The 15,664-nt window shown below is 53.6% G+C and overlaps 2 protein-coding genes across 10 annotated transcripts; one reads left to right on the top strand and one right to left on the bottom strand.

The window, feature by feature from the left end:
• Nucleotides 1-3: 3 nt before the first annotated feature.
• Nucleotides 4-3,671, top strand: NEIL1 (nei like DNA glycosylase 1). 2 transcript variants are annotated; one of them, XM_015872609.3, is made up of 9 exons: nucleotides 4-502; nucleotides 598-717; nucleotides 848-911; nucleotides 1,851-1,950; nucleotides 2,067-2,191; nucleotides 2,511-2,538; nucleotides 2,713-2,774; nucleotides 2,933-3,137; nucleotides 3,261-3,671. In XM_015872609.3, exons 1-9 carry the CDS (start codon nucleotides 84-86, stop codon nucleotides 3,278-3,280), a joined length of 1,143 nt encoding a protein of 380 aa, XP_015728095.1. In that variant the 5' UTR covers nucleotides 4-83; the 3' UTR covers nucleotides 3,281-3,671. The 2 variants fall into 2 exon arrangements, 1 of the variants encoding a protein (XP_015728095.1); XR_014934441.1 differs by lacking the exon at nucleotides 2,511-2,538.
• On the bottom strand, nucleotides 3,633-14,636 carry MAN2C1 (mannosidase alpha class 2C member 1). 8 transcript variants are annotated; one of them, XM_015872596.3, is made up of 26 exons: nucleotides 14,509-14,636; nucleotides 14,170-14,295; nucleotides 13,346-13,469; nucleotides 12,873-12,943; nucleotides 12,484-12,661; nucleotides 11,867-12,056; nucleotides 11,599-11,705; nucleotides 11,031-11,141; nucleotides 10,763-10,855; nucleotides 10,312-10,428; nucleotides 10,121-10,216; nucleotides 9,701-9,846; nucleotides 9,101-9,224; nucleotides 8,436-8,557; nucleotides 7,867-7,952; nucleotides 7,194-7,364; nucleotides 6,859-6,941; nucleotides 6,612-6,706; nucleotides 6,384-6,488; nucleotides 6,012-6,168; nucleotides 5,565-5,708; nucleotides 5,373-5,482; nucleotides 4,719-4,798; nucleotides 4,443-4,588; nucleotides 4,090-4,193; nucleotides 3,633-4,017 (listed from the first exon to the last, which is right to left on the bottom strand). In XM_015872596.3, the coding sequence occupies exons 1-26, from the start codon at nucleotides 14,604-14,606 to the stop codon at nucleotides 3,900-3,902; spliced, it is 3,102 nt and encodes a 1,033-aa protein (XP_015728082.1). In that variant the 5' UTR covers nucleotides 14,607-14,636; the 3' UTR covers nucleotides 3,633-3,899. The 8 variants fall into 8 exon arrangements, 7 of the variants coding, with proteins under 7 accessions (XP_015728082.1, XP_085372009.1, XP_085372011.1 ...); XM_085515883.1 differs by lacking the exon at nucleotides 11,599-11,705; XM_085515885.1 differs by lacking the exons at nucleotides 11,031-11,141; nucleotides 12,873-12,943; nucleotides 13,346-13,469; nucleotides 14,170-14,295; nucleotides 14,509-14,636 and having other exon boundaries at nucleotides 10,763-10,977.
• Nucleotides 14,637-15,664: the final 1,028 nt, after the last annotated feature.

Here is a 15,664-nt window from a genome sequence, read left to right as displayed (position 1 = left end):
GTGGGAGCTGGGCGGGGCGTGTGTCCGGGCCATGGGTCCTACCCGGCACAGAACGGCCTCGGTGTGTCGGTGTCTGTACCGCGATGCCCGAGTGCCCCGAGCTGCACCTGGCCGCCCGCTTCATCAACGAGGCGTGCGGTGAGCTGCTGTTCCAGGGCGGCGTGCAGCGCTCGGCCGTGGGCCGCGGCCCGGAGGTGCCGTTCAGCAGCGAGGCCTACAAGGTGACGGCCGAGTCCCGCGGCAAGGAGCTGCGGCTGCGGCTGGAGCCGCTGCGTGCCGGCCCCGAGCAGGCCCTGGTGTTCCGCTTCGGGATGTCGGGCTCGTTCCGGCTGTGCGAGGCCTCCGAGCTGCCCCGCCACGCTCATCTGCGGTTCGTCACCCGTGAAACCCCCCCCCGCGCCCTCTGCTTCGTGGATCCGCGGCGCTTCGGCACATGGAGGCTGGGGGAGGCCTGGCAGGCAGAGCGTGGGCCCTGCGTCCTGCTGGAGTACCCGGCCTTCAGGTGAGCAGCCCGGCCTCACATCGTTGTGATGGGGGTAGAAGGGAGGCTGGGTAGCGGGTGAGGCGGCCCCGTGCATGTCCCGTGCTGTGATACAGGGAGAACGTGCTGAGCAACCTGGAGGATAAGGCTTTCGACAAGCCCATCTGCGAGGCGCTGTTAAACCAGAAGTATTTCAATGGGATCGGTAATTATCTCCGTGCTGAGATCCTGTACAGGTGAGCTGCCGTGTCCCTGAGTCCCTGCAGCCCCATCAGCTGAAACTACGCTGCGTCCAGCCTCTTCCAAAGCAAAATGTGAAGGCTTAAGGCTGTGTCAAGCTTGGGTATAACAGATGGACTCTCTCAGGGCGAAGATCCCTCCTTTTGAAAAGGCTCGGACTGTGCTGGAAGCCATGAAACATCAGGTGCAGGTGAGGAGGTAAAGGTGGAGGATGCGTGGTGCTTTCCAGGCTGCTTTGCTTAAGCCTGGCGGCCCCTGCTCTTCAATGCCATTATGGATTTGGATTTGAGCTCAGCAGTGGTGGCCCAGGGTTTGGGCCAGTTTCAGTTCACATTTGGTATCATGCTGTGGTGGGGCAGTATGTTGTCACAAGGCTCTCATAGAGTTCACACAGCCCCTTGCCTCCATCCCTGCTGCTGTCAGGAGGTGTTTATTGGTTTGGCCAGGTTTTGGGGTGTAATTGATTGAACCCTTCCTGCTGCCATCATCCAGCTGCCACTCAGGTTTCTCAGCATAACAGCAGGCACTTTCCTTTTGTAACTTGCAGCTTGGGGTCAATCTAACCAAGCCTGTTGTTGTCCTTGCCATAAACACCCATGTCAGAGCATGCCTGCTCTTCTAATGGTGCGGCAAGTGAGCACAGCTGTTCCATAACAGCACACACATGGTGTGCAATTGCACACAGCCTTGGCAACAAGCTATAACAACTCCTCAGACATGTGCCTTCAGGTCAAGAGGGTGAAGAGGAGGTGGTGAGGAAAGCAAATATCATGCAAGCTTGAAACCTCTAGGGAAGGCTGCAGCTGAACCTGTGGCTGATTTGCTGTCTGTGTATTGTAATCTTGTGGCCCCAGGGGAAAGTGGGTGGCTGTTTTCAGGAAGCTTAAAAAAAAACAACAGCAAAACACAACCTGAGGCTTCTTTTTAGCAAACTGCTTGTGCTCCTGTGTGCTGCCCCTTTTCCATGTGCCTGTAGCTGTGCTGGTGGTACACAACTCACAGCCTGCAACGTGGTCTGTGTGTTGGCATTGCCCTGGTGAGAGGCTGAGGGAGGATACGGGGTTTGGTTGGTTTGGGGATGAAGAGATCCCTGTGGGGTAGCTGGCAGGTGACTTCTCTGTCCATGCAGAATTCTTCCCTGACACTGAGTAAGAAGCTGAAGCTGAAGAGGGATAACCCAGATCTCCTGGAGCTGTGCCACACAGTGCCCATGGAGGTAGTGACAGCAGGTGAGGTTACAGGGCAGGGAGCTGAGGGACAAGGACCTGGCAGTCACTGGTCCCTGGCCCAGGCTCTGGCAGGAGAGAGCTTTCTCTCCATTTCTTTGCCCTCTCTTCCTTCCTAGACAAAAATGTCTTTGACCCTTCTGACTCGAATAACTACGCTGCCTTCAAGAACTGGCTGCAGTGTTACTTAGTGCCTGGCATGAGCTCCATGCGGGACCACAACAACAGGACCATATGGTTCCAGGTAGGAGTCTGGGGTCTTTGCTTGGGGCTGAGTACCTCTCCCTACTGCTCCTCCAAAGGGGCTGGGTGTTACCAAGGAGTGTGGCAGCACTCTTCCTCCTTCCTGGGTGAGGTGCCATGATGGGGCCTTAGAGAAGGAGCAGGGAGAGGCTCAGAGACAGGCAGTGCACCATGTTCCTCTGGGTTTGCGGGGACTATTTGCCTATTCTTGTCTTGGCTGTGGGGTGCAGAAGGGTTTCATTGCTCCTGCTGGGAGCTGCTGCGGGGTGCTTTTATGGGATGGAGTTATCCCAGTCACTGCTCTGTCACCTTCCTTGCAGGGAGAGCCTGGCCCCATGGCTCCCAAAGGTGAGTGTTCTCCCTCCTCCTCACAAGACCCACTCTTGGCTTACTGTGTTCTGAGAATGTATCTGATGGGAAGGGAGGGGAACCACCTTGAGCCCTTCCTACACCCAAGTTCACTGCTCAGGATGGTGTCCCTTGTCCCCCCCATCCCCCTAACCTGGGCATGTCCTCTCACAGGTCAGAAGTCCCGCAAGAAACACGCTCACCTGAAGGCAGACCCTGAATCTCCAACCTCCATGGTATGAAGCTTTGTGGCTGGCGAGTCTGCTGCTGGAGCCAGAGGCTGGTTCCTTTGCCCTCTCAGGCTGCTCCCACAGTCACCAAGTGATTAATGGATCCTCATGTTCCCCCCTCATGTGTATCCTTCTGCTGCTAAGCCCTGGTTCTGTCCATCCAGGTCACAACACGTGCCTCAAAACGGCGTTCTGGGGGTGCAGAGAAGCCCCCAAAGCCAGCCGTGAAGGAGGAGGAAGAGAAGGCAGTGGCTGTTGGGTCAAAGAAGGGACGTGCCCGTGGGAGGAAGAAAGTGGCTGCTGCTCCAGCCTTATCTGAGCCAGAAGCTCCAGTCAGAGCAAAAAGAACATCAGCACGCAAGGGAAGAGGTGAGGCTGGTGGTCTTTTGGACTGCAGGGGTGGCAAAGGGAAGAAGAGTAAGCAGGGCTCTGCAGGGCAAAGCCAGGCACCCCCTTACCTTCTGCCTTCTTGTTTTCCTCCCTGCATTCCAGGTGCAGCCCCTGTAGTGTGAGTACTGCACGCTGCCTTCCATGCACCTCAGCCTTTGGAAACGTGTGACACTGCGTCTGTTGTGGAGACAACGCTGGCCTGGACTGCCTGGTGCTGCTTTCAGGCATGCCTGCTTGTAGCACTTGCTCCTTGCAGCATTACTGCTATTGCAGCCTCAGGGATGGGGGCAGGCTGGTGCTCCTCCCCCTTTCTGGTCTTAAATACTATTTTTATAGCCTTACTTATCCCTTTGGGGTGGTTTTAGAATCAGTTCCTCAGAGGGACCATCATGTCAGATTCTGATCGCTCCCTACACCTTAAATCATATTCCCTCTTCCTTTGTTTTTAATTGCTGCCTGGATCACTGAGAAAGCTGATTTTAGATGATTTAATAAAAGTATTTTGTGTAGAAATTGCTGTGCCTGCTTTATTGTGCTAAGGCTAACCCCACTGGACTGTGGTTGGCAAAAATGCTTGGTCCTTCTTCCTCTCCAGCCCAGCAAGAGGGCAGTAGTGGCCAGGCTCAGTTCCAAGAGGTGACAGTGCACTTCCATCAGGTTACCTGGATGTGCCGTTGGGGGAGCCTGATCAGGCTGTGATTTGAGCTCCCAGTGTTGGTTCAGGTGATTATAGCACCAGCATCACTGCCTCAAAACCAGGAGGATGGAGAGCACTTGGAATGGAGTGAAGGAAAGCTTCATGCCCTGCTGCTCCAGTGGCAGGTGGCCCTTGGCTGCCGGTCGCTCCAGGAGGTCACATCTAGGGGAGGACAGTTGGTGAAGTTGAAGTGACTGAGCTGAGCCCCAGCTCAGACACCCTGTGTGCACTTACAGCATCGCTTCTTTAATGGGGAGGGAGGTCCGGAGCCAAGTGACAACTGTGCTGCCATGTGCCTCGTACAGCCGGACCACCAAAGCATCGGGTCTGTCCTCAGCCTTTGAAGACACAACATAGAAATGAGTTCACACAGAGGAGATGGGAACGTCCCAACCTACATCTCTATACCTCAGCCAGACCAAAATGAGCTCGACTGAGCTGCTCTGACATGAAGAACAGAGGAGTCACTGTAGCCACTCAGCCAAACCTGCCTGCCACCCAGTGCTGGGGACAAAGCAGACCACACTGAACAACAGCAGCTTCAAAACTGCCCCCTTCACCTCCCTGCTTCTTCCTGGGGGACTTGCCTGCTTGACAGTCTCCAGAACAACTGCAGGTGAGCTCAGAGAAAAGGCACTCCAGGACTGGCACTGCGCAGAACTGTCCGGGACTGCGTGGAGTGGGAAATTCAAGTTGTAGGCACACTGGATCACACCAGCGTCCTGGAAGGAGCCTGCAAAATGAGAACCTCCAGTCAGTCTCTATGCACTGAGAGATGGGAGCACCTTGTGCCTACCCAAGGCTCACTGGAGAATCCTCTACTCTGGGTGTCCTCACAGCGTCCAGCTCTGCTCATCACTCACCCTGGTGAGGCATCACAGCGTAGGTGAACTGGTGGTGGGCAATATCTGCAGTGGCATCAGGGGACTTTGGTGCTCTCAGCCTGAGGAAAGAGGTGGGTAAGGTGGGACTCTCTACAGGATCTTCTGTCACCCACAGCCCAGAGCACTGGCAGAACAACTGCCTCCTCCCCCAGCTACTTTGGGTCTGGGTCCTGAGGTGGATTCTGGCAACAGACTCAAGACACAGAATCCCAGAAGCCAAAATCAACCTCTGAATGCTGGTTTCCTATGAAACTTTTAGCTGACAGACATAAAATATGTAATTTCTCTTAGCTTTGCATGCATATGTAACACTGACATTCCATTTCCCTCCTTAAGCCTCCTCTTTGGGGTGTGTTTTGGCCAGCAACAGAAAATTACTTGGTGCAAATGTGGCTCTGTGCCATCTGGCATTACCTATGAGTGTATGCCACAGGAATTACATTATCTTAGTCAATTTTAATTACATCAGCCAACAAGTTTTAGAAGACAGCCACCCACTTAGGCTAATAACAGGCTATTTCCTTATTAACTATGATCATTCAGGACCAGACGCTGCCCTGACTTGAAACAGACACCTCAGAAAGCACAAATGACTTCTACAGCTCCACCCTCACCACAACCCCACTCACTCACAATGAGAGGCTGAGGACGTTCCTGTGTGCTGATGCCCCATATTTACAGTCATTCAGCACTGCCACCCCGAAGCCATGCTCAGAGAGATCCATCCACTTGTGAGCCCACACCTGCAGGAGATACCGAGGGATGTATTCATCACACAGAGCCCGGGAGAAAAGCAGCTCCTCATGGGACTAAACCTCCTCTCACCTCAAATCGGGCCCAGTCCCAGGATGTGTTCCAGTGTGTTGGCCTCTGCAGGTGCCCAAATTGGATTTCATAGGTAGCATTTGTGCTCCGGACCTGCACGGGGAACTCCACCTTCAGGAACTTGTGAGATTCCTTCCAGTCAACCTAAATGCAACAGCAGAAAGCCACTGTCATGGGCTGACAGGCAGGAATTACAATCACCCTTCCCTGGTGTTCAGCAGCCAGCAGGCTGTACCAGGTACAATACAACAGCCACTAAAGACTGAAAGCAGCAGAACTGACTGCTTTCTTCCACCTTGTCCCTCAAAGGACCTCATTCTGGGACCACCTTCACCTTTTGCAGAGGACAATATGCAGTGAAGGCCCCCAGAGCAGGAGACAAGGTAGGGAATAAAACACAGAACCAAGGTTCCGCTCCCCAGGGAGCACAGCAGCCACTGGCCTCACCTGGGTCTTGAAGCAGATATATGGACACATGGCATCCAGGATGATCTCCTGCGTTAGGGTGCTGCTTTCTCCAACCCTCAGGGAGAAGCTGGCACTTCCCCGCAGGCCCCCTGCCACGGTGATTTCCAGAGGCTTCAGCAGAGCTGTCACTGGCTTCCTACAGACAGGGGTAAAGGCACAGTTAGTCCCAGCCCAGCAGATCCAGGCTCCCAAGTCCAAGTCCAGCCTCACATACAGCAGATGCTCACTTCCACAGTGTGAATACCCCAAGCCAGGAGAGGTGCAGAGGTTTGGTTACAGCTTAAAACTGACAGGGAGGTGCGAAATTCAAAGCAAAGTGAAACTTAAGTGCTGCAGGCAGTGCTTTTCTACCTGGTCTCCAAGTGATAATCCATCACATCCCAGGCATCCCAGTATAGGGGAACATCATCAAAGAGTGCAAACTGGTTGGCACGACAGCCATCAGCAACTGACTCCCTGGAATAAGACAGAACAGAGAAAAGCAGCTTAAAAAGTGGCAGTGGTGAAGGGCTCACAATGAGAAGAAGGTCTGAGAGGGGTTTTAGGTGCCCAGATGCAGGAAGCAGGCGAGAGACTCACCTCTCAGACTGCACCAGCCGAAGAGAGGTCAGACGCCCCATGGTATCCAGGCAGACTGCAATCAGCCCGTTCTCCATGGTAATGGAGCCATCCTCCTGGGAGAAAAGGACAAACAGATTTCACAGACTCATGCCTTCAGGAGTTGAGGGGGGTGTGAAGCTCCCAGCTGTAGAAATAGATCCCCTATGTTTCTTCCCAGTCAGCCTTTGAAGCAGCTGAATGTGAGGACAAACACAGTTATGCTTACCTGTTTAATCACTACCACAGGCTGAGGGGGCAGCAGTGATTCCCTCACTATAGCATAGCCCATGCTGGGAGCTGTCACCAGAGCTGGAAAGGAAAGAGGTTTTGTTTCAGTATCTTCCCCAGACCCATCCTTAAGTTATGCTGTGTTGCCCTGGTGCTCTCACATTCACACTCTCCTCTTTATCTGTCATTAAGGGACAATCTGAAGTAGGATCAGCCCTAAGAAGCATTTTGACAAATAAGTAAACCCTCTCCATGATAGGGAGGGGCAGAGTAATTCTTTGCTGTCTGTCTGTGCCAAACCTGATGCATACCCTACCTCCAGCTTAGACATACCTAAAGCCTCTGTTCCAGCTGTCCCAGTCCTGGAGATCACCTCTGTCCGCTCCCAGGGCAAAGTGTTCAGCACAAGAGTGCTCTCAGCTCTCCCAGACTTGAGCTGCAGCAGTTCTCCACACAAGGACTGCACAGCTTCCTCCTGCAGGCGAGTGCCAGCACTGCGGATCTCTGAGCAAAAAGAAGCCCAAATTGGACCCAGACAAGCAGTTGTTTCTCACATCGGAGAGCTTCTGGAGCTCTTGTCCAAAGTACATACACTTTAACAACTTCCAAGCTACAATTACTAATTATTCTCAATATTAATTACCATTATCTATTAAGCAAAGTTTATGATTGTTCTTCTTTCTCATTACGAGATTACAGTGAGCTATGCCAGTTCAATTGGAAAACTGCTGAGCTATATAAAAGTAAGGAATTGCAACTGCCTGCGGGCAGACAGAAGCAATCTTTAGCTCCCACCTTTGCTGGTGCAGAGAAGTCAGTAACTCAGTGTGTTTTGCTCATTTCCTGGTTCAATTCGCCCAGTTACTGACACATGCCTGCACACACCGTGCCGCACAGCTCTGACCCATATTGCCTGGCAGTCTGAAATCGAAACCTCTGCAGCAGGCAGGACTCAAGGTGTTCCAATAGGTAAGTAAGCGCCCTACTAGCCCAACTTCTTGCTCACTTGCATAGTATTGCAGGGCATCCTTGACCACGAGCTGGATACAGCTGCCTGGCAGTACGTCATGGAACTGGTTGAGCAGCAATAACCTAGAACAGAAAAGAAACCACATCAGGAAGCTGGGGAGAGCATGAGATTTGTTTTACCTTATCAAGTCCTGTTTGCAAGTTGGACAAACTCAGTAACTGTCCCCTATGCCCCCATTAGGAAACAATGGGGAGATTTTTTGCACAGCACACTTTAAATCCCCTTACGTCAGGACACGTCAACTGTCATCTTAGTAAACCACAACCATAAGGATTAAGAGCTGACTCTTTTAATCCCTTGGGACTACCAGATATATTATTGCAGGAGTTCAGAGCAGTCAAAACTGGCCAAGGATCAGCATAGGTTGGAGATGAAATTTCCAGGCAGCACAGCAGTAAAGGTTTGGAGCTTCCAAAGGATTTGGAGTGAAGGTCTGAAGATCCCAATGGGATACGCAAAACACTGAAACTCTTTCCCATTAAGTTCTCATCAGCTTATAGAATAATTATTGTTTGCACAGCAGTCATGCTCATGTACTTCCTCACCTCCAGAGCTCCTGCAGCTGGCCAGCAGGATACTGGAACGTGCTACCCTGTGCCATAGCCAAGGAGCTAAGTACTTCCACATCATGGAGTATTCGCTCACACTCCCGATTCCCCTTCTTTATCTAGTGCCAATCAGGAAGAAAAGGAAGATCCTTAGAAAAGCAGTAGCCAGGAATAGATCTTTAACACAAGCAGTAAAAGCACAGATCCAGTGCAGGAAGGTTGGTTACTTGTAGGTGACATGAGCTGCCATTACTAGCTTCCTTTTTTGGCCACAGATCAACTTGGCTTTCAGCTTTATAACACCCAGCACAGGTCATCGCTTAACCCCCAGGCTAGGCTCCACTCACTTTTCTGCTCTTCTAACTCTTCATCCCTCCTCTGCAATTATCAGGGCCCTGCGAAAGCACAGGACATAGAAAGATATTAACCAAAGGGGGGTCTGCTGTGTCTTGACTCCCTTCTCACCCCGGAAGCAAGTCTGACTAAAGACTAACAGCAGATCTGCCTTTCGGAGTGCAGGCTGCATGGTGGTTCCCAGAGCTGAGGCAAAAAGGACACTACCCAAACCCTGGAGCCACCTGAGCAGGAGCAAAGAGAATTGAGAACAGCCACCTTCCCTGAGTGTGAAGGATCCCATTGCCTCATCCCACATGTGCAGTCACCTGGGCCTGGGTGGTATATGTGCCATTGTGCAGCTCGAGGAAGAGCTCTCCCACCCAGGTGCACAGTTGTGAGGACTCCTTCTCCAGAACAGAGAAAAAACGGTTAGGAGTGGAGATCTGAACCCTGTGGGAGAGAGGTACAAACCAGCATTGAGCCAGGAGAGAAGTGCATGACACAGCTAATGGGGTATTCCCACCAGAAGGGCATCAGTTCCAGAAACGAGGCTTCAAAAACCCCAACAACGAAGTAAGGGATGTGCAGGTGGACTCTGGGCTGGCCAGAGATGCAGACCACATTTGGAGACACACTTGGAGAAAGGAGACCACTAACTGGAGAAACAGTCAGCTCTGAAAACCTCCCATACTACAAACTACAGACAGGAGATGGAGTAGTGTGGTGCAAGCTAGCTGAGGAGCAGCAGCTATTTGATACCTTGAACTGCTGTTAAATCATTTTTCCCCAGGTCAAGCCCAACAGCCCTATGTCTAATCTACACACTGTGTACACAGCTGCTTCAGTAGAAGCAATGGGAACTCACGGAGGCTGTGTCAAGTGCTCTGTGCCTGTGCAAGGAGGCAGGGAAGGATCTGTCCTCTCACCTTGGCAGCCCATCTGTATCACTCATCCTCTTCATCCTGTCCAACATGTTTTGCGTGGGGCCACCTCCTCCATCTCCAAAGCCAAAAAGGACAGCACTGTGGTTCACACGTCCTTTGTCCCTGTTATTCTTCACTGTTTTCAGCATCTAGAAGGAATTTTGGACAGTTGAAGTCCACTGGTACCCAGCTCCAGCTCACCTTCCTCCACATAAGAAAGTCAGCCTTGCCCCTCTTCTCCAACCCAAACCACAAGAATCAGGCATGGGCACATCACAGAGGCAGGCAACTATCAGCTTAACTAAAGGCTTTCATCTAGTAATCCCACTCCCACCTGCAACAGTGCCCCCTCCCAGGAGCCTCAGATCTGGCCCCACGAGGTTGGCATTGCAATTTACATGCAGGTTTGGTAAGCTCACTCACCTCCTCCACTCGCCCATGCATCCCATAGGAGTCACCAGGGGGAAAATGGGTCAGCACTCGGGATCCATCGATGCCTTCCCAAAAAAAGGTGTGATGCTGCAGACAAGCCAGAGAAACAAATGGGTCCAGCCCTGCAGACAGATTCCACTAACTCAATGTCCACCCCTAGGGAGAAGGGAAGCCCAACTCACTGGGAAGGTGTTGACCAGGTTCCAGCTGAGCTTCTGAGTGAGGAACCGTTTGATCCCACAGCCACACATCAGCTGGGGCAGCTGGGCTGAGTACCCAAATGTGTCTGGCAGCCAGAACTGGGAGCAGAGGAAGAGAAACACAACAGTCACGCTGGCCTGAGTTTGTTCAGGGTATCCAGGCTCTAAAACCTTAATGCAGAGGGGAGACAAGACGTGCCAGACAAAGAGCAACTCCAGACACTTGCCAGAGACTAGCAGATAATAAAATCAAGACCTGACCCTGTGCTAACTGACAGGATATAAGGATGATTGGATATTGGCTCATCACAGCTTTAGTTGCAATAGTCAAGTCTATGTGAGGCACCTGAAAATTATATCCAGAAGGCAAACTGGAGAGGAATCCTATCATAGCAAGAGGTGGAAGGAAGGTAGGCTGGAAAAGAGCAAGTACCTCTGAGCAGATCCGGCCAAACTGCTCCTGGAAGAACCGCTGGCCCTGAAGGAACTGCCGCACCATGGACTCCCCGCTGGGCAGGTTTCCATCCTGGGAGCAGAGCACAAGGACTCAGCATCCTCTCTTGCAACACACAGGCCAAGCCAGTCATTGGAGAAGCCTCCAGCCCACTCCCACACCCTGCCCACAAAGGATCTGAACGCAGCTCGGCACTGCAGAGGGGAGACAACAAGGTGCGGTGAGCCAGGCTCACTGTGCTTCTCACCATTTCCACCCAGGTGCCTCCAACAGGAATGAACTGCCCCTTTGCCACGTAGTCCTGAATCTGAGCGTAGAGACCAGGGTACCAGCTCCGCACCCATTCGAATTGCTGTGCCTGCCAGAGCACAGAAATCAGCCCCAGGTCCCACCACACCACTCCACACCAGTGTTCCTGCTCTCTGTAACCACACAGGACCCTGGTCACCCCTGTCTCATTTGGAGTCACGCTGGAGAAGCAGCATGGCACAAGCAGAAGAGCTTCTTAGTGAGCTTGGCATCAATTCTTCATGCTGCTCAAAGCAAACCACCCCACTCCCAGTCCTCAGGGCTGCCCAGACAATCCCTTACAAAAACTCCCTGGAGATTCCTCAGTCCTCCCATGCAAAAGGCAAACTGGGCTGCAGTTCTGTTGGCTTTCAGAGACTGCTGCATTCATCAGGTAAAGCCCTTACCCAGCAACCCTAAAACCAGCCCTGGTGAGCTGCAGCCCGGCCATCCTGAGCTGCAGGCTGCAGTGACCCCTGAGGGTTGCAATGACCCCATCCCTCCAATTCAGGAGGGAGATGGCTCACCTGGGAGCAGGCGAAGGTGAGCTCTGGGTTGTGCTTCATCAGATGGATAACCGTGACCCAACTGCGAGCACATTTCCGGATAGTCTCCTCATAGGGCCACAGCCAGGCTGCAGGGACAGACACGCATCCCTCTGTCTCACAGCCCCATCAGACCAGCTGTGTGGTAGCACCATCTCCCTTCCCTTGGGGATTGGTACCTGCAGCCCAAGGGCAGCCAGCACTTGGCCACATCTTGGCCAGTAGAGAGGGAAAGCTGTACTGCTCTCACCAGAGTCAATGTGGCAGTGCCCCATGGCGTGGATGGTGTGCTGGCTTTCGCCGTTCCTCTGGCTGAAGATGGCTGCAGCCAGCTCATGGGCAGCAGGGAAGGTGGATGGGTCCTTAACATCACACACGTTGACAATCTGGTTGGCAGCATACAGGGCCTGGAAGCTCCTCTGGTTTTCCTCCCCAAGGAGCTAAGGGTAGGTAAGAGCACAGTTTGACTCTGAGCTCTCTGGCTCTCTGCACCAGCAGGGATACATCTGCCTCAGGGAGAACCTGGTACCTCCTTCCAACACCTGACGCTGCCAGTAGTTTCAGGCAGACACCACATCCCTGCTACACAGATAAAAGCCAGGTTACACATACACCCAACACCAGAGGGTTCTGTCCTCACAGACCCTGTTTTGGACCTGGAGGTTTTCTCCTGTGTTTTCTCCTGGTTTGGTTTACTCATACTGCACACAGTGTCAGTCATTCTAAAGCAGTGGGAGCAAATACATATTCATCTGGGGCCTCCTGGTGGGAGGAGACAGGTCTTGGAACATGGGAGAAGGGGATAAAAACACAGAAGTTGTAGAAGGTAAAAATGCTGAGAAAAAGAAAGAGAATGAGCACACAGACCTGGGCCATGTCCAGCAGTATTTCCAGATCCACCAGCAGCTCATAGACATCCCTGTTGAAGATGACCAACTCAGCCTTGCTCAAGGTGAACCTCCTGTCAGGGTCTGGAGGAGCTATCATGGAGCCCTTGCCAGCCCCAAAAAGCCCATTGCAGGCCAGCTCCACATACAGTGTCAGACTGCAGAGACCAGAAGGAAACCATCAGGAAGCAGATTACAAGCACTCAGCTGGGAAAGTCCACTTCTACCCCACAGCAGGACTAGCCCAATTGAACTTCAGACAGACACAATGAATACCCCGATGCAGGCTTGAGTATCACATCCCAGCTTTAGCTATTTCACCACCAACCTCCCCCAGCAGCACAGAGTTTGGCCAAGCTGACCACTCACCTGTGGGGCTCTGTCTCCTTCAGGCTGCTTGTCAGTATGTAGCTGGTCTTCTCTCCTTCCTTAGTCAAACCCTGAAGGGGAAGGCAGCACATTTAACCCACATTTACACAAGCCCATGACAGCAGGGTTTACAGAGCTGCTGGACAGACAGGACATCTCAAAGCCCTGCTGGACAGCCCTGGGCTGTGGTCCCACATTCCTTGGTTTATTTCTTAAGGCTGAACCACAGCTATATACACTTCATGTTTTATTTCATGACCACAATGTCTAGTCCTCCAGTTATTACTGGTTCTCTCCCTTTGGTCCATGTGTTATTTCCCCCCAACAACACAAGTAGATGTTACTCTAAGGAACATATAACAAACAGAAGGAGATTTCTACTGCTCCATTAGAGAGGGCTGAGGGAGATAACTGCTCTGAAGATAGCAGAGTACCTGGCATAGCTACCATACACCCGACCTGCCCCTCCTTACCTGGACTGGCTGGGCATCTCTCCACACCATGCCTTCACCATCGCTCTCCCAGACAAAGTGCACCTCCTTTCCTGCCCATGCTGGGGGGATGCTCAGCTCCACCCTAAACCAGCAGGTCTCCCAACTGGAAGAGAACACACATCACCTCACCCATTGCTGAGACCTTCCCAAAGAGAAGCTCTGCGCCCTCTGAACCTCTGTGGGCAAAGCACAGCAGGGACACCACACAAGTGCAGCGTGCTCAGTGCAACAAAGCCATCTATCTGCACAGACATGCTTTAACCAGCTCCCTGTGTGGCTGTCAGTGACCTGGGATCAGTTCAAGGAGAACATAACACCTGCACAGGGCAGTCCTATCCCATTTAAATACATTGGGCCTCCCCTTCCAGCAAGCTGCTGACCTGTCTGCTTTTTAACCACAAGGAACCTCTGGCTCATGGCAGTGCTACGGGTTAGAGATGTGGCAGACAGCCAAACTGAGCAGGGTGAAGCTCTCCTCTGAGCAATCTATAAGGTAGATGAAATCAGAAAGGACTTGCTTTGATATATGGTGATACAGAGCTGGGAGTAGCGGCTGACACACCAGAAGGCCACGCTGCCATTCAGCAAGAACCGGACAGACTGCTGAGTTGGGCAGAGAGGAATGTGAAGAGCCTCAACAAGAGCAAGTGGATGGTCCTACACCTGGGATTGGACCTGCACAGCCCTTACTATGACTCTCAGCCCCAGTGGCAGCACACAGGGCTATCAGGGCATCTCTCACCAACACACACGGCAGGGAGGGGCACACGGTGACACTGTGGGTACAGAGAGCCCGTACTCACGTAGGCCCAAAGGTGTCCCCTACTCGGGCCGGCCTGAACTCCTGTGTGACAGCCTCGCTGTAAGGGATCCGCCGTGGGGTCTGGAAGCAGAAGAGCGAGGTGGGCGGGCAGCTGTCCCCATAGAGTCTGTGGGCAGAATGGCCGGGATGTGTGAGCTTAGGAAAGGGGATAAAGCAAACAGGGCCCCCACCCCATCCCCAGCTCCACACACACTGAACGAACAACAGCCGCCCACCCGAGGCCGGGTTTCTACGCACTGAGGCGCCTCGGTGCTCCCCGCTCAGAGGGATACACCGAGGTAAGGCAGCACCCGGAGGAGAGGCCCCTCCCGCGGCCCACCTGCCCCGCAGGTTGCAGTCGGTGAAGTAGGTGGCGGACACGAACTTCTCGACGCGTTCCAGCGCCGTACGCCGGTGCTTCAGCATAGCGGCCGCCATGCCGCTACTGCGCGTCCGCCTCCGGTCTGCGCATGCGCAGAGAGGACAGAGCCGGGTGAGGCCTGCAGGCCCGGGGGTGAGGCCTGCAGGCCCGGGGGTGAGGCCTGCAGGCCCGGGGGTGAGGCCTGCAGGCCCGGGGGTGAGGCCTGCAGGCCCGGGGGTGAGGCCTGCAGGCCCGGGGGTGAGGCCTGCAGGCCCGGGGGTGAGGCCTGCAGGCCCGGGGGTGAGGCCTGCAGGCCCGGGGGTGAGGCCTGCAGGCCCGGGGGTGAGGCCTGCAGGCCCGGGGGTGAGGCCTGCAGGCCCGGGGGTGAGGCCTGCAGGCCCGGGGGTGAGGCCTGCAGGCCCGGGGGTGAGGCCTGCAGGCCCGGGGGTGAGGCCTGCAGGCCCGGGGGTGAGGCCTGCAGGCCCGGCTCAGCTACTCCAGGCAGCCACTGACCCCCCAAAGCCTTATTGGGTGACAGAGAGATAGAGAGCCCTGCTTGGATGCTCCGTGGGCACTTTCCTAGCAGCTCAGTGGGGCTTTCTCCCTGCTGATCCCCTTCATTGGGAGCTCATCACACACTGCCCGTCCTTGGGAGCTCAAAGTGTGGGGTGGGAAGAAGGATCCATACACAGCAGTTCGCCCTGATATTTTAATGGAAATACTGCACTACAGTCAAGTTTACAACATTGGTATAGAAATCACATGGATAGTGGGCCGAGGATCACGTTACAGAATACAAAAAAGCAAGTTCAAATAAAAAGAGAAGCCTTGTTGCTATGGTACAGCCAGGCAGGGCGGGATGGCCCTGTGACATGCAGGCATTGCCCCCAAGCCAGGCCTCCGCCACCCACATGTTCACTGCTGGATCACCTTCAGCATACAGAGGGAAAAAGGGGTGGGGAAGAAACCTTTCCAATGGAATGATAGGGAACTTATTGCTGGCAAACTCTGGTTATTCCCTGCTGGGCGCTTCCCTGTATTTTCCTTTCTCCATAGGAGGCTCCTGGTCACCACCACAGCCAGACCTGCCTCCTGCATACAGGCTGCTAATGAGCCAGGGCTCTATCTGTGCCCC

The sequence above is a fragment of the Coturnix japonica genome, chromosome 14 (assembly GCF_054131305.1).
Source record: "Coturnix japonica strain WE chromosome 14, WE-NBRP24, whole genome shotgun sequence".
Lineage (NCBI taxonomy): Eukaryota > Metazoa > Chordata > Aves > Galliformes > Phasianidae > Coturnix > Coturnix japonica.
The sequence above is the reverse complement of the archived record's forward strand: the minus strand, read 5'-3'. Positions and strand labels throughout refer to the sequence as shown.